We start from the raw sequence: 26,832 nt of genomic DNA, 5'->3' as shown, positions 1-26,832 counted from the left end.
TGACAATATAGCTGAAAATATCATGCTAAAAAGCCTGGGAACAAACACACAACTCTGTTTCACTCAACTGGTGAGTGGGAAAGCACAAGAGTATAGTCCATTATCCAGAACTTGGGCAAGCCTGTCATCATGAAACTGAAAAAGTAATTGGCTTTAAAATTGATTGATGACAGTCTGCTGAGAACACTATGGAAGTATTCAGTCCATCTCTCATCTCATGTTCTTATCACTAACCAATGTGGTTCTATCAGCACTGAGTAGTTGAAATGCACCATATATTTTTGACCCATAAATAGTTTATAAGACATCTTTGGAACGTTATTATCAGCATAAAACTGAATTTCAGCTCCTTTCTTACTGAACCAAGAATCCTACATCCCTCTAAGCTTTACTTGTACTTTATTTTCAAACTATACTGGTGTTAAACTTTGTAGAGTTCTTGTTTTTTATTTAGCACCTTCTAAATTTCTCCATCATTTTGGTTGTCCACTCCTTTTCTGCTCCACTGTTGTCAACCATGTATTAGCTCAACTTTTCCTCCAAACTAGCAATGAATATTCCTGTTCAGAGAGGCTCTCTAATATATTGACATTGTCTTCTGTCGAGAGAGGATTAGTCTATGGTTGGTCCAGCACACTGTTACACAAAATGCCTTCATCACTCTTACATCCTTTGTCTTCTTACCATCACATAGTCTATTAAATGCCAATTTCATAATGTTTTATTATGTTTAGGTAAACAGAAGACCGTTAGTGTTGAGTAGGTTACAAGATGCATAAATCTTCAATAGTAAGTGACCACTGCTTTTGCTTTTTCAAACTCTATTCCTCCCAAGGACACCCTACTATGTCTGGTAGTCAGAGTATTAAAGTCACCCAGAATTATAAGCTTGTCTTCTATTGGCACATTGTTTATGAAGGTCTCCAGTTTTTCATAACATTTTTCTTTGACCTCATCAGAGTTCATCATAGTGGGAGCATAGGCATTGATGATAGTGGTATGGCATTTTCTTGCAAATGGCAATCACATTGTCACAAGCCTGTCATTCACTCCTTTTGATAGACAAATAAGCTTGCTGACTAGATTAGTTTTGATTGCAAAATCTGTACCAGCTTCATGGTACTCCCTTTCACTGTGGCCACTCCAAGCTTTGGTGAGTTTTTGCCAGTCTTGTTTCACTTAGGACTGCCATTTGATATCTGTTGAATTCTATCACAATAAGAGCTGTTATCTTTCAAGTCTACTAGATTTTGTAATATCTGTAAGTGTGCACACATTCCATGTACCAATAGTGAGTAGAATCATCTTTACAAAAGTTTTTGTACTTTTTTCACATGGGTTTTGACCACAGGGTGGGATCCCCACCTGTCACAGTAAACAGGTCAGAGTTGGGTAAGCAGCCAATTTTTAGGCCACCTTTTCTATCCCTTCCTCACACCAGGAGATGAGCAAAAGGCTGTTCAAGAGGGGGTTGCTAAATCCCACTGCTCTTTCTAGTAAGATGACCTGATGGCTTGGGCTGCCTGTGTGCAAAGTTGTGACTATAGTTCCCAGTGGTTCAAAATAAAGCTCTACACCTGCTTTGTCTTCACAGGACTTTGAGATATAAAGATGATATGGATGATGTCTTTTGATTTGTGCATAAATTGGAATTAAATGAGGCAGAATTGGACAAAGTTGCAAAGTACCGGGGTTTTTACAGTCTAATGGCAGGACAGAGTCCAGATGACTGATGATGGCTTGAGATATGGTGGATGATCTTGGTGTCTTTGATGTACAACTAAGCTCTGAGCATTCCACAGCACCTACTTCAGCTGCCTTCATGGCCGTTTGAACAAGTTATTTTCATTTACCTATTCCACCAGGGGAAGTCTTTATATGCTTGGAGTAGACAGCACCCCAACTCATCAATAGGTTTGAGATCTCTTGGTTACCCTTACCCTGACTTAGGTTGTCTGCCAAAATGGTTTTCTGGGATGTGGCTACAACTTCTTGGAGCCATAGGTGAGAGTTAGGTGGATCAGGTAGATGGCAAAGTTGGAAATCAGTCCTGAAAGGTCTTGTCAGCCTTTACACTAAAGTTTGTTCTCTGAACAAACCCTACCTCCTAAACTGTACTTTAAAATATACTGATTATATATATCAGAAAAATATAAGCAATATCACCATTGGCATTACCATCATTTATATTTTTATAGTTAAAAAGCACTTTATATATTATCTCAATTGACTTTTACAACAATCTTTGAAGTATATAGTGAAAATATTATCAGCATTTTACCCATAAGACTCAGAGATCTGAAGCAATTTAATTAAAGTTACATTGAAAACTAGTGGAGGAATGAAAATTTGAAGCTAGTTATTTTAACTCTGACTCCAATGCTCTTTGTAATTTCCAAATACATTTTCCAAATGCAAATGTTTGAGAATGGTCTCCATTTGTTCTATATGCTGTGTTTGGAGGAAGCTGCATAGGCTTACTTGAGTATATAAAGATTTTCAATTCACAAATAAAATCACTTCAGGCACAAACTGTTTCTATTAAGGTTAGTTCCTTATTAAAACAAGGGGAGCTTCATTCATCTGAATCGATGCTATATTCTTGCTTAATATTCTTTCATGAGTTGTTAAGTAAACTCCTTCTGTTCAATGTTATATGGTTTAGAAGTATCTCATTTCATTATGATCCCAAACATCAACTACTGCCAAACCCAAACCCCTGGGTTGGTCTCAAACAAGCCTGGCCCAAAACACCAGTAACAGATTTCAGATGGCTATCTCTCTTTTGTTATATGATGCTAAAGCTGGAGGAGACTTTTACAAATGAGGAAATTGAGGGTCCAAACTATGAAATAATTTGCCCATGGTTACATAGGTAAGAAGTAGGAGAAGTTAGATTTATAATCTATACTTTCTGACATCCAACTCAGCACTCTTCCCATAGTACTAACAATCTTCTTTTAAATTTAACAATATAATAATTGGTTAGAATGAGGTCTAGAGAGCCCAAAATTATTAATAAAAAAGAAAACACTGAAACAAAATTATGTAAATGATGTCCTAACAATAAAATAGGACAATTATTTCTAGAAATCAATAAAGCTAAGTCTCATACTTTTATTATTCCCAAAGAATATTATCTTGTTAGAGCATTATGCCAACTGATAATATCTATCACACATTAAAATTTTTTGTTGTTCCGTTGTTTCCAGTCACGTGTGACTCTATGATCTTGGCAAAAAATACTGGACTCGTTTGCCATTTAGTTGTTCACCTTATTTTATAGATGAGAATCCTGAGGCAAACTGAGACAAAAAGGGTAAAGTGACTTGCCCAGCTAGTAAATATATGAGACCAGATTTGCACGCAGGAAGATGAGGCTTCTTGACTCCAGGTCCATTGTCAATAGTCTTGACTTTTGTCTTGTTACTGGACTCTAATGACCCTGGAGGAGAAGTGAGGTTATTAACTTTGTACAGCTCTGCTTCATTCAAATCCAATTCACTCCCAAGTTAAGATGTTAGGTGTGTGTTATCACGGACTGATGCTCTCCAAGAAAGTATGATGAACAGCAACAATCCTAACTCTAGGCCTGGCACTATCCATGGTGACATCTATATGCCCACATTAAAGATTTATAAGGACAATAAATTGAATTTTTTCTGGGTACCAGAATTAATGTGCAAGGGGGAAGGGAGAGACTGGCAAATGAGAACCTAGAGCATCTTGGATTTGCTCCTCCTAGTGCTTGATAACAGAATGTGGACAATATTCCTAGACTAGTCCCAATCTAAAACATGGAAGCTTGGTGAGTCTACATTTGACCTTCTGTGATGGAGGGGTTAATATTGTATGGTGATAAGGAATCTTCTGGTTGGGCTGAAGAGCTAGAGGAGTCAGTGTTTATGGAGGCATTGAGCTAGAACTGAACTAAAAAGAATTAAGCCCTTCTTTGACCTTTGTATTCTTTTCCTTCCTGGATACAAGGGAAGAGTTGCTGTGAACTCCTGGGCAGGGCAGGGGGAGATGTTACCTATTTCTCACCTGGTTGCCGTGTGTCTGAGTGCATGGCCCCTTGGTTTCTTTTTTGTTTATTGATTAGAATTTCAATAACAATAAGAGGAAATATTTATCTGGTGTCAGAGAATTATGTCTTCCTCAAAAATGGATTTTTCCAAATAATTGAAGTTTCAAAAACTATGCACTGAATATCTACCAATTTTAACCATTTTTGATAGAAACTTTTCTAAAATGCTTTTCACATCTCCCTCTCTTATTAAAGAGAAACTACTGAAATACAATAATTTAAACTTTTCTGGATATTTATTGTAAATGTTAGTTATTATATTACATAATAGCATAATACAGAGGCTACTAAATAGTACAATAAGGCTTAATTTATCCTTTGGATTTTAGTGGGTGCCTAGTTACTAGTGATTCTTGAGTGGCAATCAAATATTGTTGATATTGGGATGTGAACCTGCAGTCATGAAGGTCTGAATTTAATACCCATTTCTGACATTTAATAGCTATTCACCTCTCTGAGCTTCAATTTCCTCATCTGTAAAATGGGAACATGAAAATAACCTGTAGCATCTTCTTCACAGGATTATTGTGGGAATCAAAAGTGATAACAAATAGAGAGGATTTTGCAAACTTTAAGACATTACAAAAATGTTAGTTGATATTATTCTATGTCAACTCCCATTATCAGTTATTACCTCTTGGTGCATTGGTTTTGGGCAGCAGTTCTCTCTTCCCGGATGCTCTGCTGAAATGTGCAGTTTCAATCCAAGAAAAATTGAACCTTGCCAGGGAAGCCAGATACCACACTTTTTAAATAGATAGTCCTAACTTATTTCATGGTTCTAAGAATATTGGCAGGTTAGTTCCATGTCTCTCCTGCAGAGTAAAGTTTGAGACAATGCTTTTCCAAACTACTCAGAGACCACTTTTATTTACTTCGGGTTAATTGCTAGGTTCCAGATGTTTGAAGCGCCTGAAATTTTGATTGCTGATAGTAAGGCTTTATTACAACAGCTTCTCAAAGAAATTCAAAGAAATTTCCCTAGGAAATTTAAATATTGCAAATTTATTCTTCAAGATCTCAAGGGAAATAGATTCCCTGTTTCCATCAGCTAAACTCACTATAAGGAATTTCTTCTTTGTATCTAACCATGTTGCATTTAAATCAATTCCCTCTAACTCCACTCTCAGTAGAGACAGAGTCCAGCTGTTCTCCATCTTCCATATGCTTATGTTTGTACATAGTGTTTTTCATACAAGAATATGGATCAGGTCCATGAAGTATAATTCAGCAGAAGGCTAACTTTCCAAATAATGTAAGTGAAATGTGATGTTTTCCAGACAGTGTAAGTAAATTAAGTTAAATTGCATTAATAAGTTGAACCACAATAAATGTTTAACTACAGATTGTGTTTGAAATAAGACAATCCAATCTATTATACTAAATGATATTAACATAATTAAAAATAAAAACATGATTTTATCATTGCCAAGATTTATAGCAATGCTATATGTAAACACATTCTGATTAGTAGCTAAGCATAAGATCAACTTCCTTAATATCCACCCTATACAATTGTAAGTATGTGTGGGAAGAGTTGGGGAATCACATAAGAGTTCTTTACTTGATAGAATGATTGTGAATAAAAGGTATTGTGAAAGTAAGTTATCCTGTTTAAGAAACAAACATTTTATTTGGATGCCCTGCATTTGTTAGAATAAATGTGAACAATAAGCTCAAACAGAAATTAACAAAAATCTCTTACATTTTAGATAATTATATAGGGAAATTGTTTCCATCCTGAATATAGTAATTCAATAAAAATTAAAGTTCATTTGACAGAAATTGCATAAATCTAATTCCATGCTTATTTAAATATACTTGTTTTATGTACCTAATTTCTACCCCACCTTCCCCCTTTAAACAAACAGAAAGGAAAAATGTCAAGAGGAAAAAGCTTCTTGAAAATCTTTTGTTTTTCCTTTCCTATTTTCATAAAATGTGACATTTTTCTGGCTTTAATTCCTTGGCCTACTTCAATACCAAGAATCAGCAGTACAGAGAGTGGGGAATCTCCAGACAGACTGATGTTACAGAGACAGCCCCAACCCTGCTTATCTGATCTCCATGTGTGGTGGCTGTTATAAATACAAATTCCTGCTTTGGGAAGGAGTTAGACAAATGACTTCTAAGAGCCATTCCGATTTTCAGGGCTCTTTAATTCTAAGGAGAGGGCTTTAATCAGCAGCCAGAATATAAGGAAGTAACTCTAACCTTGTAAAATGGCCTAGATGTGGCAAGTAGCATATTTATTTTCTTGTGTGGTAATTTCATTTTTAATAGCTAGGACATGATTTTCTAGTTGCTTTAGTTGATTGACTTTCTCTTGTTTAGCTTGATTCAAGATTTGGATCTTCTTTTCTAAATCTAAAAGGGAAAAAAAACACAACAAAATGAAATTATTATTATTATTTTTTTTAAGTTTCTCTCAGTTCCTGCATTTTTTTCTGGGATGGAGATTTACATACTTCTTAATGACACAATTGTTTTTGCCATTTAATCTAATCTTTCTTTTATTAAAAATGTCAAGGATATCATGAAAATTAGAGCAAATGTTTTGTTGACATTAGAGCTTTTTGGACCTTGATAATAAAATCTCTATAGGCACATTAATCATTTAAAATCTAATACATTTTTGGTTGTTAGAAATGTAAACACAGGTGATGACTATGGATTAAGTGAGTAGCTAGGACAGTATGAAAAATTTTTTTAAATTTTATTTTTATTTCATTTAAAAAACGGCAACATTTATTTTGTACTCAGTGGATTTCTGATCATTTTTGGCTGTGCCTTTGATCTTCATTATTTTAATCCTTTGATATTCTGTGTGTGTGTGTGTGTGTGTGTGTGTGTGTGTGTGTGTGACATAGGCAAGGGACACATGTGCTTCTACGCCCAAACCAGACAGTGAAGTACATGAGTAGAATATTGACCTGTTGCTAGTTATTCTCTACTCTCCACTGGAATCCCTGGAAGCTTAAGAGAGGGGGATACATTAGAGGAAAGGGTATGACTATGGTGGAGAGAGTAAAGTATACCAGTGGGTGTTTGGGTGAGATTTAGATTGAGAAGCTTGGTAGTTGCTGCAGAATAGAGATGTTTGGCTTAAGCTTTTGAGATTTATTGGTTGATTCTTATTCATGTACTTGCTGGATACCCAGCTCTACACTTTCAAATCCAGCACTTCCAAATTTCCCTTCTGTGAAATCTCTTTTTTAAAAATTCACATTAAATTTTTTTTATCTCTTGTTTTTATATTATCTTCATTTATGAATGTATCTTTCCTTCTATTCAATAAGCCATCCCTTGCAACAAAGAATATAAAAGAGAAAGCAGTTCAGCAGAATAATTATCTACTAAGTCTGATAATATATGTAATGTTTCACATGCCCACTTTTGAATAAAAAAAGGGAGGGTGGTTAATATTCTTATCTTTGCTATGGGGTCAAATTTAGTTAAAGTAATTACATAGTTTTCAGTTTTGTTTTGTTTCTTTCTACTTATATTGTTGTATTCATCATGTGTGTTTTTCCTAGTTCTGCTTGCTTGAATCTGTATCAGTTCATATGTCTCATGTCTATGTCTATGTCTATGTCTATGTCTATGTCTATGCATATGTCTAAATACTTGATATTCATCATTTCTTATGAAGCAATGAAGTACAGTTGATTTGGCCATTTGTGTATCTCTCTCCTATTCTTTGCAACAACAAAAAGTACTGGTAGGAATATTTTAATGTATATGAGATCTTTCTTTCAGTCTTTTAACAACTTGGATTATATAGGCATTTCTTTTTAGCAAGCAGTGGCAGAGTCAAGAACATGTGGTTTAAACCTCTTATTGATAAGGTAGAGTGCAAAGTTGGTCTATCCTATTGTAAATGTAATACAACCTACCACTTCAGTGCTCTAAGTGGGAGAAAAAGAAAAAAAAAACAGTGGGATGGATTAGCTTTAGAATCTTAAAGAGAAGAGTTTGAAACATTTTATTTGAGAGGCAACATGGCAGCTGGATAGAGTCCTGTATTTGACAATCAGGTAAATATGGATTTGAATCCCACTTTAGATAGTTACTTGCTATGTGACCCTAAGGACGACATTCAAGCTCTCAGCCTCATCTGCAAAGTGAAAGAATTTGGCTTGGCAGCCTATAATGTACCTTTTAGTGCTAAATGTATACTCTTACTTCTTGTTCCCCCAATCTTAATTACTGATAGCTTTCTGGATGTTTGTGTATAAGGTATGTCCAAGAAAAGTCTGATTGATGTTAATCCTTTGGTAACTAAGTTCTTAGATGAGGATCTTACTCTGAGCCCCCTAACGGTAAAAACCTCATAAATACCTTGGGATGAGACTTTTGCTTTCACATAAAAAATAATGACTTCAGGGAGTATGACCTCTAGATGGGTACTTTTGCTTCCTCAAACTATTGTCTGTTTTGCCTCCTTTCTTTCAAAGCCAAACATGTGGCAAGAATTATTTGTACTCATTATTCCTTTCACTTTGTTGAAATTGTTTTTTGAAGGTCACTACTGTCCTACTAAATGTCATGATCGATGACCCTTTCTCAGGCTTTATCCTCCTTGACTGTTATTTAGTATTTGGCCACACTCTTGTTCTTGGTTCCTTCCTTAACACCCTGATTTTTCTCCTACTTATCTCAACATTTATTTGTTTCCTTCACTAGTTTCTCTTCTTATTCCTACTCCAAATGTTGGGTTTCTTTACTTATTCTTTCTACTTCTTCATCATTCTCTAACCTTTTTTCCCTTGGTAATCTCCATTATCCAAAGCTTTGCTTATCACTTCTATAAGAATGATTCTCTATCCTTAATAAAGATCATCTCTCTCCTTAACAATATTCAACATTTTGGGAAAATGTTTGATTCCTCTTTTCTCTCAACTCCCAATCCAACATATTTTCCAGTTCTATTGATTGTGTCTCTTTTTTTTCCCATTCCCACTGCCACCAACAAAATCCAGGAATGTATCCTTGTTTGTAATATCTCAATTGTCTCCTAAGTGGTCTCTCTGTCTCTCCCCAGTCTCTCCCTTATCCAATTCATTCTACTGTTGTCAAAGTAACTTTCCTAATGTGCAATTCTAATTATATCAACACTGTTGTTTAGAAACCAAATGTTTCTATTATATAATATAGTGGTAACAATAACTTTTAAGCATTTATATATCAGGCACTATGCTTAGTACTGGGACCCTAAGATAAAAATGAAATAATCCCTTCCTTCTAGTAGCTTATAACTATAGCAGGATATAATGCACATATGAAGATATGGTATCCTTTCTGGGCTATCACTCCAACATGACACTCATAAGTCTTCAAGTTGAGGTTACTATTATAGGTTCCAAACTATAAACTACATGCCCCTACCAAAATACTTATTTGAATGGTCAGCCACATTTAGCTCAAAGCAAAGGCATTTACTAAGTTGCCACATTAAGAACAAGAAGTATAGAATACTCTCCCTATAAACTTGAGGTATATTCTCCTACAAATTCACAGACTATCACTGAACAAGAGAGAATATAAACTTATAGGGCATTGGGATGAATCATACATGTAGAAAATGCTAGTGAGCAAGGCAACTCTTGCCTTTGACACTATAGGTTTCGGCTGTCTTTCTTTTCTCCTTGTGTATATCATATATCAACAATTCCACTTTATATAGGATGATAGAACACTTAAACTTTGACACTTAAAAAAAATCGATTTGGGGCAGCTAGATGGTGCAGTGGATAGAGCACCAGCCCTGAAGTCAGGAGGACCTGAGTTCAATTCTGGTCTCAGACACTTAATACTGCCTAGCTGACTCTGGGAAAGTCATTTTACTCCAATTGCCTCAGTAGACAAATAATAATACAATAAATCAGTTCAATTAATCAACTGAATTAGGAGTAGAGGAGATCAGTTAGTCATGAATCAAGTCTCCACAGACATAAATGTACATATAAAACATAAAAACAAATGTGATTTATTGGAGAAATTTAATTGGAGAGAAATTAGCAACTGGGAGGAAAATCAGAGAAGACTTCATAAAGAAGATACCTGAATTGAGTCCTGAAGGAAGAGAAATTTTCAAGACATATATTTTGGATATAGTATAATATAGCATATATTATACATCATAAATATAGTACATATATATTATAAATATATTATACCATAACAGATATAGTATATATACAATGATATAATTTATACTACTATATTATATTCTTGATATATAACATACACATATTATGTTCATAATATGTTATATGACATAAACATATTATTGTATAGTATTAATATCATAATAAAACATGTATATTATATATTATAAATATGTCATATATAATAAATATAATAGTATATAGCATAAATTATACATTATAAATATAGTATAATATAGCATGTATATAATGTCATAAATATAGTATAATATAGTGTATAATATTATATATTATAAACATAGTATGATGTACTAGATAATATATATTATATATAATAGATATATATTATATATACAATATTATGTTATACATATAGTAAATATGATGCATAGTAAATATAATATAATGCAGAATGTTATTATTATTATTATTATTATTGTTATTATTATATAGTACAAGTACAAATATTCTAAGCATGATGGTCAGCCTGTCCAAAGGCATGAAGACTGACTCTCAAAATACTTTAATATCTCTCATGCTGGCATCCTGTTTTACTTTGTAGTATAGTTATTTGTATAAGTATCTTATCTCCCCAGTAGATTATAAACTCCTTAAGGGCAGAGTTTGTGTCTTATTCATCATTTATCTCCATCAGTGTCTGGCAGGATGCCTTGTAGATAAGAGGAATTCCATAACTGATTATTGAATGAATCAGTGGTATGTTCCACTAGAATATGTTCCATGTATTACAGAGATTTATTATGACTTTATTCATACTTTGTCTCTTGTCAAAGAAAGAACTAAGTTATGTATAAACATACACACACACACACACACACACACACACACACACACACACAAATGGACTACAGATACCTTTTATTCGTTGCATTTTTTCCTCTGTCTCTCCTGCCAATTTTTCTGCTTCTTCTTTTAGCTGCTTTACTTTACTGAGTGCTCCCTTCTTGGATCCTTTAGTATTTGTCTTATTTTGAAGAACTGTAAATTGTTTTTTTAGGTCAATGAAATCCTACAATAGAGCAAAGACCATCACCAATCTTCATCATTAGTATTTATTAACCACCTACCAGTAGCTGATCATTCTTTTGCTATGATTTGAAAGTAGACACACAGGAAATAATATTCTAATTAATGTTTGATATTTGAACTATCCTCACATAGATCATCTGTGATACAATGGAAAGAATTCTACATTTGGAATCAGAAGACATAGTGGGAACTTTAAAATTAATACCTGACATATCTGGGGCAATTCACTTAACTATGATTCACTTTCCCCATTTGTAAAATGAATTTATTTGTACTACCTACCTTAGAAGTCTTTTGCAAGAAAAAATTAGGGTAATGAGTGTAAAATGTTTTATGATGAACATCTAGCATTTAGACAATAATTTAAACTTAACAAACCAGGTTACGTGTTATTTCATTTGATCTTTATAACAATTCTGGGAGATAACTACTATTATTACCTCCCATTTCAATAATGAAGAAACGAAGGCTGATCTAGATTAAATAAACATAGATGTGACATAGCTAGATTTAAATTTTGTTTTGTCTGACTCAAAGTCCAGTACTCTTTCCATTGTGTCATTGAGCTACTTATCTGCTTTCAGAATGGGTATTTCTTGGAATTTATAGTCCATATTCCATATATAAAGGATAAAACAATATCAGAGGCAGCATGCTGGATTTGGAGTCAGGATGATGTAGGTTTAACCCCACTTCAGATATTTACTAACTGAGTGAAGAAGCCACTTACCCTCTTCTTAGCTTTAGTTTTCTTATCTGGAAAGCAAGGGGCTTCAACTCTATGATGCCAGGGTTTCTCTAAACTCTCAATCTATGACACAATGATCCTAAAATCAATTTGACTTGATACTCTTTCTGGAATTCTATCTGTATTCTGTCTCTTATTTCTGGGTCTTTTTTTCCTAATAGATTTATTTATTTTTTTAATACACATACTTTATGAATCATGTTGGGAGAGAAAAATCAGAACAAAAGGGAAAAACCGTGAGAGAGAGAAAAAAAAAAAACAGAAAAAAAAAAGAGAACTTAGCATGTGTTGTTTTACATTCAGTCTCCTTAGTTCTTTTTCTGGATGCAGATGGCATTTTCTTTCCAAAGTCTATTGGGATTGCTTTGGATTACTGAACTACTGAGAAAAACTAAGTTTTTCAAAGTTGATCATCGTACAGTTTTGCTGTTATTATATACAATGTATTCCTGGTTCTGCTTGTTTGCTCAGCATCAGTTCATTTAAATCTTTCTATACCTTTTTAAAACCAGCTTGTTCATTTTTTCTATAGAAAATAATATTCCATTATCTTCATATACCACAACTTGTTCAGTCATTCACCAATTGATAGGCATCTACTCATTTTCCAATTCTTTGCTACCACAAAAAGAGCTGCTATAAATATTTTTGCACATGTGGGTCCTTTTCCCTCCTTTAAGATTTCCTTGAGATATAGACCCAGTAATGGCATTGCAGGGTCAATGGTTATAGCCCTTTGGTCATAGTTCTAAATTGCTCTCCAGAATGGTTGGATCATTTCACAACTCCACCAACAATGCATTAGTGTCTCAGTTTTTCCACATCCTCTCCAACATTTATCATGCTCTTTTCCTGTCATCTTAGCCAATCTGAGGAGTGTGAGGTGATACCTCAGAATTGTTTTAATTTGCATTTCTCTAATCAATAGTTATTTAGAACATTTTTCATATAACTATAAAGATTTTAATTTCATCATCTGAAAATTGTTCATATCCTTTGACCATTTATCAACTGAATTTTGCTATTTTGCTATCATAATTTTGCTATTTTTTCTAGTTCTATTAAATTATTTTTTGGCAGTTTGATTGGTATGGCACTGAACAAATAGATCAATTTAGGCAGAATTGTCATTTTTATTATATTAGCTTGGCCTACCCATGAGCAATTGATATTTTCCAATTATTTAGATCTGACTTTATTTGTGTAAGAAGTATTTTGTAATTGTGTTTGTATAGTTCTTGGGTTTGTCTTGGCAGGTAGATCTTCAGTATTTTATTTTGTCTACAATAATTTAAAATGCAATTTCTCTTTCTATCTCTTGCTAATGGGCTTTGCCAGTAATATACAGAAATGCTGATGACTTGTATGAGTTTATTTTATATCCTGCAACTTTGCTAAAGTTGTGAATTGTTTCCAGTAAGATTTGGGATGATTTTCTAGGATTCTTTAAATATATCATCACATCATCTCCAAAGAGTGATAGTTTTATTTCCTCATTGTCTATTCTAATTCCTTTAATTTATTTTTCTTTTCTTATTGCTAAAGCCAACATTTCTAGCACAATGTTGAATAATTGTGGTGATAATCGGTATCTTTGTCCCCCTTCCCCCCCCTCGATCTTATTGGGACAAATAATACTTGCTGTTGGTTTTAGATAGATACTGCTTATCATTTTTTAAAAAGTGTCCTTTATTCCTATGCTCTCTTGTGTTTTTAATAGGAATGGGTGCTGTATTTTGTAAAAAGCTTTTCCTGCATCTATCATCATATGATTTCTGTTGGTTTTGCAATTGATATGGTCGATTATGGTAATAGCTTTCCTGATATTGAACCAGCCCTGCATTCCCGGTGCAAATTCCACTTACTCATATTGTATTATCCTGCTGATAAATTGCTGTAATTTCTTTGTTAATATTTTGTTTAAATTTCTCCATCAATATTCATTAGATTGGTTTGTAATTTTCTTTGTTTGTTTTGGCTTTTCCTGGTTTAGGTATCAGTACCATATTTGTGTCATAGAAAGAATTTGGTAATACTTTTTCTTTACCTGTTTTTCCAATGAGTTTACATATTATTGGAATTAATTGTTCTTTAAATGTTTGGTAGAATTCATTTGTGAATCCATCTGGCCCTTGAGATTTTTTTCTTAGGGAATTCATTAATGGCTTGTTCAATTTCTTTTTCTAAGATGGAACTATTAAATAATTTATTTCCTCTTCTGTTAATCTGGGCAATTTATATTTTTGTAATTTTATATTTTTGATTAGATTATCAGACTTGCTGCTATGCAGTTGGACAAAATAGCTCATAATTGTTATTGCTTTAATTTCTTTGTTATTGATGGTTAGGTTTGCCTTTTTCATTTTTGATACTGGTGATTTAGTTTTTTTCTTTCTTTTTTTTTTCTGATCAAATTAACCAAAAGTTTATCTATTTTGTTGGTTTTTTCATAAAACCAACTCTTAGTTTTATTTATTAGTTCACTAGTTTTCTTAGTTTCGATTTTGTTAATCTTTCCTTTGATTTTCAGAATTTCTAATTTGATATTTAATTGGGGATTTAAAATTTGTTCTTTTTTTAGCTTTTTTAGTTGCATGCCCAATTCATTAATTTCCTCTTTTTCTATTTTATTTATGTAGCTATTTGGAGACAAAATTTCCCCTAATAACTGCTTTGACTGCATCCCGTAGATTTTGATTATGCTGTCTCATTATTGTCATTCTCTTGAATAAAATTATGGATCATTTTTGTGATTTGTTGTTTGACCATTCATTTTTTAGAATTAGATGATGTAATTTCCAATTGGTTTTTAGTCTATCTTTCCCTGCCCCTTTATTGAATATAATTTTTATTGTATTGTGATCTGAAAAGGAAACATTTACTATTTCAGTCTTTCTGCATTTGATTATAAAGTTTTTATGCCCTAATACATACTCAATTTTTGTGAAGGTGCCAAGTACTGAGAAAAGAATGTATTCCTTTCTATCCCTATTCAATTTTCTCCAGAGGCCTATCATATCTAAGTTTTCTAGGATTCTATTAACCTCCCTAGTTTCTTTCTTGTTTTGTAATTAGATCTGTCTGATTCTGAGAGGGGATGGTTGAGGTCCCCCCCAGTATAGTTTTGCTCTCTATTTCTTCCTGTAACTGGCTTAAAAATCTTCTTTAGGATTTTGACTGCTCTACAACTTTCTGCATACACATTTAGTATTATTACTACATTGTTTATAATATTCTTTATCAAGATGTACTTTCCTTACTTATCTCTTTTAATATGATTTATTTTTACTTTTGCTTTATCTGAGATTAGAACTGCTACCGCTGATTTTTTTTTTGTTTTTGTTTTTACTTCAGCTGAAGCATAATCAATTCTGTTCTAGCCTTTTACCTTTACTCTGTATGTGTCTCCCTATGTCAATGTGTTTCTTGTAAACAACATATTGTAGGATTCTGTTTTTTAATCCATTTTCTATTCATTTCTGTTTTATGGGAGAGTTCATCCCTTTCAAATTCACAGTTATGATTACCAACTCTATATTTCCCTTTATTTTATTTTCTCCCCTGTATATATTTTTGTTCTCTCTTTCCACCATCTTTAATTGTATTTTTTTACCTACCATTCCCCCCTTGTCTGTATTTTTTTTACCACCCCATCCACTACTTTATCTTTTATCATCCCATACCCAATTCTCTCACCTTTTCCCCTAGTACTTCTGTCCTCTCTTCTATCCTGCCTCTCCCTTTTCTTTCCTCTTTCTCCTCTTACTTCTTTATAGAGTTAGATAAGTATTTATACCTAACTGAATGATCAAGTTATTCCTGCTTGGAGCCAAAACTGATGAAATTCAGACAAGGCTCATCCCCCTCCCTTTTCCCCTAGATTGTAATAGGTTTTTTGTCCTCTTCATGTGAACTAATTTATATCTCTCCTTTTCTTTTTCAGTATAGATCTTTTTCATTAAGTTAAGCGATAACCCTTATTGTCTTTTTTTTTATGTTGTCACATCAGAATCCATTCATAACTACATCCTCAATTCATGTGATGTCTCCCTTTTTCTCCCTAAGTGTCAGATACAGTACTCAAGAAATATAGATATTGTTTTCCCATTTTGGAATGTAAACAGTTTGACCTTTAAATAATAGATATTTTCCCCCTGTTTAACTTTTTATGCTTCTCTTAAGTCCTGTGTTTGTAGATTAAATTTTCTGCTTAACTCTGTTTTTTTCTAGTTTCATTGAAGCTTCATCACTTCCCCTGAAAAATGATGCTGAGTCTGGGTGGGTAGTTAATTCTTGGTTGTAGTCCTATGTACTTTGCCTTCTGGAATAGGACATTTCAGGCTTTCTGATCTTTTATGGTAGAAGGTGCCAATCCTGGGTAATCCTGACTGTTGTTTCTTGATATTTGAATTGTTTTTGTCTGGCAGATTGCAGTGTTTTTTCCTTGAGATATGCTAATTCTGGAGTTTCACAATAATGTTCCTTTGGTTTTCCTTGTGGTATCTCTTTTCAAAGATGATTGATGGATTCTTTCAATGAGTATTTCTCCCTCTGTTTATAGAATATTGGGAAAATTTTCCTTAATGATCTCTTGAAGAATTCTATCCAGGCTCTTTTTTTGATCATGGCTTTCATGTAGGCTAAAAATTTTTAAATTGTCTCTTCTGGATCTATTTTCCAGATTAGATGTTTTTCCAATGAGATATTTCACATTTTCTTCCATTTTTTCATTCTTTTTAGTTTGTTTGACTGATTCTTGCTGTTTCACAGAATCATTTGTTTCCATTTGCCCTGTTCTAATTTTTAATGAGTGATTTTCTTTAATTAGCTTTTGAATCTTCTTTTCCATTTGGTTAATTATACTTTTTAAGGAGTTTTCTTCATACCATTTTTTTTTCTTTTTCCAAGCTGTTACTCCCAGCTCTCTCATGCATACTTCTCATTTCTTTTTTCATTTTTTTCTTCTACCTCTCTTATTTGCCCTTTAAAGTTTTTCATGAGCATTTCCAAGAAGTCTCTTTGGGCTTGAGACTAATTGAATCACTCTCTGAGATTTTTTTTGTGTTCATTCTGTTCTGGTCTGAGTTAGTGTTTTGATCTGCCCTGTCACCATAGTAAAGGGGGCACTGCCTCAAGTTTCCTGTGAAGTTCTGAGCTTTGGCTTTGGGCACAGGGGCACCTAATGTTTCTTAGGGAGTTGCTTTGCCTGGTCTGTTCACCAGAGTTTGCTTTCTGAGCTGGGACTGGAAGCTGCCCCACTGATTTGCTCCTCTACTGAGGATTTTAGTTGCTTATTTGCTGTGATTAAGATCCTCTCACAGCTTTCCCAGACTGTCTGACCTGGCCTGAACACCCTTTTCATTCCAATGAGACTGAATTTTCTTGAAGTTTTTTCAGTCTATCTTGAGCTGAAGAGTGGTTTCATTCAGTCAGGCTCTGTTTAGGGACTTGATATCATATGATTTTCGAGGGAAACTTGGGTGAACTCAAGCTGCTTCCTGGCTTCACTCTGCCTGCCTCCATCCCCCTGAAATCCTGTATCTGGGTCTTTGAGGAGCCTGTTCCTCACCCCTGGAATTCACTTCCTCTTCCTTTACGTTTCTACTCCTTAAGTTTTATCTAATGCTCTCACTCTTTTCAAATCATCTTATATATACTTGTCTCTCCAAAGACAAACACCCAAAGTCTTCTCCAGTCCTAGTAAACTTCCTTGAGTCATTTTTTTTTTAATCCTTAGGTCTGAGCACCATGTCTGATACTTAATATTTATTTAATTGAATCATATGTTAAAACATGTAGTGCACAAAGCTCTGTAGGAGCCCAGAGAAAGGATGGATCAATGTGAAACAGAAAGAAAAGGCTTTAGCTAAGGCTTGAAAAAGCCTAGGATTTGGTCTTTTGGGGAAAAAAAAGCAGGAAATTCTTCTAGACAGAGGAAAGAAAGAGGTAGGAATGAACAATCTCCTAGGAACAATCATTCTGACTACAATAGCAGTTATAAGAGGAAGTCTGGTGATTTAAGAGACTTTGGGGGATGAAGGAAGTAGGAATAATCAAGAGGAGCAGAAACAGTAGAGTAGCTTATAAAGGAAGCAAGTGTGAAAAGAGCTTTGAAAAAAAGCAGGGGGGAAAGGGAAAGAGGAGGTATAACAGTATTTAATATTCAGAGCTATTGAAGAAAATAAAGACTGAGAGAAGACCTTTGTGTTCAGATAGGTTACCTCTGAGATAGCAATTGAAGTGAAGGGTAAGAGATATGAAAGTTAGACAAAAGATTTAAGAAGTAGATAAGGAAATGAAACCAGGGACTATAGATTTTTTTTTGGCTGAGGAGTTCAGCTGAAAGGAAGGGAATAATAATAATATTAAAACAGTAACAACACCAACATTAATGTTGGCTTACTTATACGTCTATTGGTTTACAAAATGCTTTCCCTTAAACAACCCTTTAACACAGATGTTGGTTGTTCTGCAGCATTTCAGTCAGTTCTGACTCTGTGACCCACATAATATAGGTACAGTAGTGTTTCATAGGTACAGTAGTGTTAATATCATCTCTATTTTACAAATGAAAAAATAGAAAAATAAATATATGGTTAGTATCAAGGCCAGGACTCTAAAGTCATTTATTCTTATGGCCAATGGGTATTCTCTCCATTATACTGTTAGGATAAGAAATGGAAGGGGTAGCATGGTGAAGCAGCACTACACAGAGAGGCAATATAGTGGTGAAAACTGAGTCAGAATCCATTCTGTAACACCTACTAAATATGTAATGATGGGATGGTTTTTTCCCTTCTATGACCCTTGGTTTTCTCCTTTCTAAAACAAGCACAGTCAAACACATCCTATGTGCCTTACAGATTTGTTGTGAGGGAAGTGTTCTGGAAATACTAGAGAATCTTATAAAAAGGAATTATCATTCTCTAAATTTTGCCTCTGTAACCCAAATGTGAGTTCTTTGAGATCAGCTTCTATTTCCTATTAATAATGACATTGATAATATTTTATCAATACTTTTAATTACTAAGATATTTACTGTATAGGAGGTATTTTCATATGTATTATTACATTTTTATAATACTTCTCTATTAGGGAAGTAGGATACATATTATTAGAATCACCTGACAAATGAGAAAATTGCCCAAAGGGGGGGGGAAATAGATCTGGAGTCAGAAGATTTGGATTTAAATCTTGCTTTTGATACCATCTGTATGATGACGATCTCCCTAAGTCTCAGTTTCCTCAATTGTAAAAAGAGAGAATTGGATTCAATAGTTTCTAAGATAGCTTCTACCTCTTAAGTCTAAGATCTTATGATCTAGTACAGTGTTTTTGTTGTTCAATTGTTTTTCAATTATGACTAACTCTTCATAACCCCAATTGGGGTTTCTTGGCAGACATACTGAAGAGGTTTGCCATTTCTTTCTCCACCTCATTTTACAGAAGAGGAAACTGAGACAAATGATTTGACCAGGGATATACAGCTAGGAAGTGTATGAGGCCTGATTGGAATTCAGGAAGATGAGCCTTCTTACTCCAGGCCCAGCACTGTCTATTGTGCTATCTAGTTTCTCTAGTATAGTAATAGGCACACAGAAAACTATCAATTAATATTTGTTCAGTGAATGAATGGAACAAAAGTCAGAGGGAGAAGAAGCTCCATTTTTAAACCTTTATATTTTCACAGAAAATCTTAGAGAGTACCTTGAAGTCAGAAAAAAAAAGTTTACTTGGGCATCAGGAACTTAAAGCTAGTGACTACAGATCAGAATTTCACGTTTACAAAAATGTGGCTTAAAAGAGCTATGTTTACATGGGGATGATTGTCTCTGAAGAAAATGAAACAATACAAAGAGGAGAAAATGGGCTTTTAAGGAAATTGGCTCTGATAAGGAATGGCTTTCCTGGGTCATTCAACTTGCCAAAGCTCGTTTTAATGGCTAATTTTCCACATCGGCTTAATTAAACAGTAACTCTACTACTGATTTCATGTCTAGATCTGCATCTTTTGATCATGTGACTGTCTCCCCCATTGTTTTGTTTCTGTATTGTATCAGCCAGTCAATAAACATTTATTAAATGCCTACCAGAAGCTGGGTGGGCACTGAAACTATATTGTAGTTATTAGAATTATTAGAAATATTAGAATAATGTCCTTGATGAGAATTTGGGATTTTATTTTGAAATATAAATGAATATGGGATGCTACCTAAAGAAGACCTTCATTTGAATTTGGAAGCTCAAAAAGGATTTGAAATAGGGAATGTATGTAAAAGTTATGTTCTAAAATATCAAGAGGATTGATGGCTCTGGGTCAAGGATGAAGTTCAGGGTTGGTACCTGGCACATAGTAGGCACTTAATAAATGCTTATTTCCTTCTTTCCTTCCTTCAAGTTTGAGGGAGTAAAAGAGGAAGTTCCTTGATGGGATCTAGCTGGAGGATTATGACTTCCACAAAGTGCTTCTGAGTATTCAAACTTTTCCCCATCTCTGCTGTTTTCCCTCACTCTCTTAATTTCTCCCTCAACACATATAGGTGCCTACGCAAATACACACACACAAACACATACTCACACATGCACATACATACTTCTGAGGGTCAGCTGGGCACATATTGTTTGGTTGCAAACACTGATCCTAAATTTAAAGCACAAGGATAGTGCTAAAGTATAGGTTAATAAAACAAGGAAAAAATTGGGATTAAAGATATAGAACAAGGCTCAGCCAATAATTTCATTAAGCGCTCATTGTATGTCAGGCCACTTGTTAATTTTCAGGAAGATGTTATTTAATAGGAAACTGCTCCTTTTTTTTTTTTTTTTTTGATTAGCTCTTGAAGGACTAAAACTAACCTTTTCAGTGATATTAGCTTGATCCTGAGCTGATTCTGCCTGGGCTTTTGCACTGAAAACCTGGTCTCGAGTCCTTAGTATCTTGGTTTGCAGGTTAGAGATTTCATCTTCCATTGTGGACTGTTGGCTTGATATGTGTTCCAGCTCACCTTCAGTCTTATTGGTGAAATTTTCAGCCTATTTTTTAGGGAGAGATTAGAAAGGCAAAAACTCTTATTTGTGTCATGTGAAACAATTGGAATCTGAGGCAGCAAGCTTATTACCCTGATTCCCAAATCTTTCAAGAATGAGAAAAAGCATATTACTGTAACATAATTTTGTGCATCATTAAGAGTGAAGCCCTGCAGTATACTCTGAAAGATTTTCCTCCAAATGGGTGAGATATCTAAAGGAGGAAAATACTTTTTTAGTTATCTAGTCTAAATTCCTCATTTTGCAAATGGGGGAACTGAAATCTTGAAAGGTTAAATCACTTAAGATCACTAATAAGTAGTAGTTAGGATTTGAACTAAGGTTCTCTGATCCCATTTCTAAGGTTTTCTTGGCAAAGATACTGGAGGGGGTCTGCCATTTTCTTCTGCGGCTCATTTTACAGAATCCACAGCTAGCAAGTGTTAGAGGCTCAGGAATATGAGTGTTCCTGACTCTGGGGTAGCATTCTATTCATTGTGCCACCTTGCTATCTCAAAGATGGTACAGAATGAAAAAATAAGATATTTTTATTTCTTCCCACTTCGCATTCGATTTTTTCTTGACTGAATACAAATAGTATCTGATTTCTAAGGACCAGAAAAATAATTCACCTGGAATAGCCTAGTCTCTTTATGAAGAGTTCCTTGGCCTTAGCAATAAAGAATAAAACTTGATATCCCAGGATCTCAAACTTGAAAGGGGTCTCAGAAGGCTCAAGTCTATGAATCTGAAGACACCCCACTATAAATGTACCTGACAAGGGGAATCTCTAGTGAAGGTGGAATAGGAAATACCCACCACTTCCTAAGGCAGCCCATTGCACTTTGGGGTTAGCTCTGATTGTTAGGAATCTAATCTACTTCTCTGCAATTTCTACCCATGGCTTCTAGTTATATGTCCTAGGGTCATGCTGAACAAGTCTTTGCATCAAGGCATTCACATAATTGAGGACTGCTAGTTAAGTTCCTGCTAAGTCTTATATTCTCCAGGCTAAATATCCTCACTGACTTTAATCAATTCTCACATAGCTCAATCTCAGGGTCCTTTATCATCCTAATATAATTAAGTTGAGGGTCAGAGCAACAGCCCAGGATTAATCTTATAAAGTTGAAATGCTCTAAGATGGAAACTTGGAAAAAATAGGTGTGAAATATGTAAAATGGATACTTTCCCTTCAGGTATCTTCTCATTTACCACCAAGTTGCACTCATTTTAAGACTTCTTTGGCTTTTGTACCATGTCCTCCAGTGAGATACCTCTCCCTTGATCACATTCCAGCTTTCTTTTGTGTATTGTTCCCCTGCCCCCATTAGATTACAAAGTCTTATATTCAGAACAATTATTCTTAAATTTATTTTTCAGATTTTTGAGTTCTAGGTTCGTCCCTTATCCCCATCCACAATTAAGAAAACTCATGTGAAGCTAGGCAAAACATTTCTATAAGTCAAGGTATGAAAGAAAACATAGATTTCCCATCCTAATGAAAATAAAAACCTTCAAGAAAAATTAAGTTAAAAAGAAAGAGGGAGATAGAGAGTGCTGCAGTCTCTATTCAGACACAATCATTTCCTCCTCTGGGCATGGATAGGATTTTTCATCATAAGTCCTTCAGAGTAGTTGTGAATGATTGTACTACTGAGAATAGCAAAATCATTTACAGCTGGTCATCCCAGAACATTGCTATTACTTTGCATACAGCATACTTCACTTTGTTCATGGAGGACTTTCCAGGTAATTTTTTTTCCCTGAGAACATCCTGTTTAGCATTTCCCAGAGAATGATAATATCTCATCACCAACAGATATACCAAAGTTTATTGAGCCATTCCCCAATTAAAGGGCATCCTCTCAATTGCCAATTTCTTTTTGTCCTGAGAAGAGAGCTTCTATGAATATTTTTTGTACATATAGGTCATTTTCCTTTTTTGTTTGTTTGTTTGTTTTTCCTGAATCTTATCAATCCCCTTTCAATTGTTCAGACTAGACATTTCATCTCTTGCCTTTGGGCATCTTCATTTGTTGTTCTCATTCCTGAAATTCCCTCCCTTCTCATCTCCCTTTCTTAATTTCTGTGGCTTCTTTCAAGTTTCAGCAAAAGTTTATCTTCTACAAGAAGTTTTTCCCAATCTTTAGAGCAAATCTTCAGAGTCCATTAAGTCCAACCCTTTTATTTTACAGGTAAAGAAACTGAGTTGGGAGGTAAAGAGGCTTGACCAAGGTAAGAGAAGTTGCAAATATAGAAGAAGATTTCAACCCAGTCTCTGATTCCAATTAGTGTTCTTTTCCCACCATACCATGCTGCCTAGCAAGATAGATAGGATTCAATTCCTTCAGAAGCATGTCTACTTGTTGGCCACTGGGCCGAGGTCTTATATTTATATTGCATTAAAATAACGTGTAGAGATAGTTTAAAACTGGACACCCAGTCTTTCTTCCTTTTCCTTCCATTCTGAATATTACAGAATGCAAAAAACCCAGCGGAACATGAACCATTTTAAATTTTTCTAAAGTTTTAAGAGTTGCCATGGCTACATCACTACCTAGTGAATCTGTCAACTGATGATGATGTTATAGCCTGATCCAGTGATTGCTTAATCCAGCTGGAAATGAAATTTCTTTATTTGTATAAGTGTTGGGCCTGCCTTCTAATACTGTGATTATCTAGTGAGATAGCAAATAGGAAAGTGCTTTGTAAACTATTAAGGTCTACAAAAACTCAACATATCATTTTCTCTTTTGATCCTCAGATCAGTTCTATGAAGTTGGTGAGACAGATATGATCATTAGTATTTTAAAGTGATGTGTGTGTGTGTTTAGAGTTAGTACTGCATTGTCTTTGTATTCTATTCACATTATCAAACCACATGAGAATTCAGGACAGTTTCAAAGTAGATGCAAAATACCTTCAGTATCGTCATTTCCATTTTTTGTATCTCATCAGTCAGCTGTTTAACAGCAGAGTTTGCTTGTCTTTGGATGCTTTCAGCACCTTGCAAGTTTTTCAGCATTTCTTCCAGGTTCAGCAGGGTGTTCACCGCTTCCCTACATTAAGAGAATAAAATATCAGATTCAAGTCAATCTAAAACTCTGATATTTTGATTCATCCTGATTCCATTTCATTTAACCAAAAACATGAATGAATTGGTTAAAAAGCATATTTAGATAATTTTTAAGTAAATAAAAATGCTAAAAGTATCTATGTTTTAAAAGCTAGATATTTATGACAAAACCTAGATACATGCACACACATATACATATAAAAGCATATACATGCATATACACATGTAGTATAAATATTAGAGGCAGAGTAGTGTTGTGGATAGAGAACTGGCTCCATAGGTAGGTGAGAAGTAGAAGGGGAAAGGAACTGACATTCATTAAGCATTTGCTATGTGCTAGGCACTGTACTAAGGACATTATAAGTATTATCTCATTTGATCCTCACAATTACCTTAAATAGTACAATCATTATCTCCATTTTTTTTTTTTTTTTAGTTTAGGAAACTGAAGGAAATGGAAGTTAAGTGAAATGCCTATGATCACACAACTAGTAAGTGTCCAAGGCCAGATTTAACCTCACGTTGTCCTGAGTCCAGACTGAGAGCTCTATTTACTCTTTTTACTATCTTGCTGCCTTTGGGTTCAGACACTGATTTGGACATACACTGGCTTACATACATATCAGTGTGACCATACATAAGTCCCTTACTTTCTTAGATCCCATATTATTTTAAGATTATAATTAGCAATTAAGACAACTCTGAGATACCACCTTCAGATTGGCTAAGATTATAGGAAAAGATAATGATAAATGTTGGAGGGTATGGAAAAACTGGGACAGTAATACATTGTTGGTGGAATTGTGAACTGATTCCAATCTTTCTGGAGAACAATTAGGAAATAGATAACTCAAAGTGCTATCAGACTGTGCATACCCTTTGATCTAGCAATGTCTCTACTGAGTCTATATCCCAAAGAGATCATAAAGGAAAAAATGCATATGCAAAAATGTGTGTGGCAGCCCTTTTTGTAGTGACAAGAAACTGGAAACTGAGTGGATGGATGCCCATCAGTTGGGGAATGGCTGAATAAGTTATGGCATACAAATGTAATGAAATTTTATTATTCTATAAGAAATTATGAGCAGGCTGATTTCAGAGAAGCTTGTAAAGACTTACATGAACTGATGCTGAGTGACATGAACAGAAACAAGAGAATACTGTACACAGTAACAACAGCATTATGTGATCCTTAAATATGATGGATTTGGCTCATGTCAACAATGAAGTGATTCAAAGCAATTTCAATAAACTTGTAATGGAAAGTACTATATGTACCCAAAGAGAGAACCAGAGACTGAATGTGGATCAAAGCATAGTATTTTCACCTTTTTTTCTGTTGTTGTTTCTTTGCTGGTTTTTTTTCTTTCTCATGTTATTTTCCCCTGACAATTATGGAAATATGTTTAGAAGAACTGGATGTTTAACTTATATCAGATTGCTTACTGTCTTGGGGAGAGGGGAGAGAGGGAGAAAAATTTAGAACACAAGGTTTTACAAATGTGAATGTTGAAAACTAATCTTGCAATATTTGCAGAAATAAAATATTATTTTAAAAGATTATAATTTGTAGAACAGGTTTTGATCTGTATTGGAGGTTGGACTTTCCTCAGGGAGAATTCTACATACCAATGAAATAACATACTCAGACCCAAAGTGTGAACATAGGACATGAGAATAGAAATTAAAGATACATATCTCATTTTAAAAAAAACCTGTCACATGTTGAAAATTTGGAAAGTCATTTAAATTGTTCCATTTTCCACATCCATAAAATGGAAATAATTTGTCCTTCACTTACTTCCTTCCCCTCCATTCCATACACCCCTGGTTCTAGTGCCTGCTTACACCTTCAAAATATCCTTATATTTATTTTGTATTTCTTTTTTAAATAGAAGCAGCAGAGCATAGTGGACAGACAATTGGCCCCATCATTAAAAAGTGGGATTCAAACCCCTTTTCTGACCCATACTGGCTATGTAATCTTGAGCAGGTCATTTATCTCTTCATTATCCCTAGGTGACTAATAATCTAAGCTGCAAAACTGTTACTGATATTGACTGGGAAAGGGGGTTTCTTCACTGTGAATTGCTACCACTGACAGAATCCTAAGTTCAGTTCCTCCATATTAGGAAAATGGACAGTGTGTACTTTCTGATTCAGTCTCCCACAGGGATGTTGAATCAGCCTGTAAATGACTGCTTCTTGTTCTCTTACTATGTGGTGAAGGAGAGCATTTTGATTGGCAACTGAGCTAGATACTAATTAGCCAAATTTATCTTTCTTCTTTGGCTCTGTATAAATGAAAAGGATGACCTGCAGTGGGCCAGGGGCAGGAAACAGTCATAAAACATCTACATTAGCTCTGAAGTAGAGAGCAGGGATTTCTGTTACACATTCCTGGAAGCAGGTTCACCAAACATCCATGTGTTATGTAGTCGTTTCAAACTATTTATGGCTCCATTTAGAATTTTCTTGGCAAAGATACTAGAGTGTTTTGCCATTTGCTTCTCTAGCTCATTTAACAGATGAGGGAATTGAGGCAAACAGAAAGTACCCAGGATCTCACAGCTAATAAGTATCTAAGATCAGATTTGAATTCCCTCAAGATGAATCTTCTTGACTCCAGGCCTGGCCTTCTCTCCACTGCAACAACTAGCTGCTCTAAATA

The 26,832-nt window shown here is 34.5% G+C and overlaps 1 protein-coding gene across 1 annotated transcript in view; it reads right to left on the bottom strand.

Moving 5' to 3' along the window:
• Positions 1–4,327: 4,327 nt before the first annotated feature.
• The window catches only part of LAMB4 (laminin subunit beta 4), a 125,861-nt gene continuing 103,356 nt past the window's right edge, over positions 4,328–26,832 (bottom strand). The window contains exons 31-34 of the mRNA XM_051962414.1: positions 24,006–24,144; positions 20,912–21,088; positions 11,134–11,287; positions 4,328–6,454 (exon numbers count right to left, since the gene is read on the bottom strand). Of these exons, the coding sequence (XP_051818374.1) occupies positions 6,315–6,454; positions 11,134–11,287; positions 20,912–21,088; positions 24,006–24,144 (610 nt within the window). The 3' untranslated portion in view covers positions 4,328–6,314. The remainder of the gene's footprint in view (positions 6,455–11,133; positions 11,288–20,911; positions 21,089–24,005; positions 24,145–26,832) is intronic.

Source organism: Antechinus flavipes, chromosome 5, assembly GCF_016432865.1.
Source record: "Antechinus flavipes isolate AdamAnt ecotype Samford, QLD, Australia chromosome 5, AdamAnt_v2, whole genome shotgun sequence".
NCBI lineage: Eukaryota > Metazoa > Chordata > Mammalia > Dasyuromorphia > Dasyuridae > Antechinus > Antechinus flavipes.
This window is presented reverse-complemented; position numbering and strand designations above follow the sequence as displayed.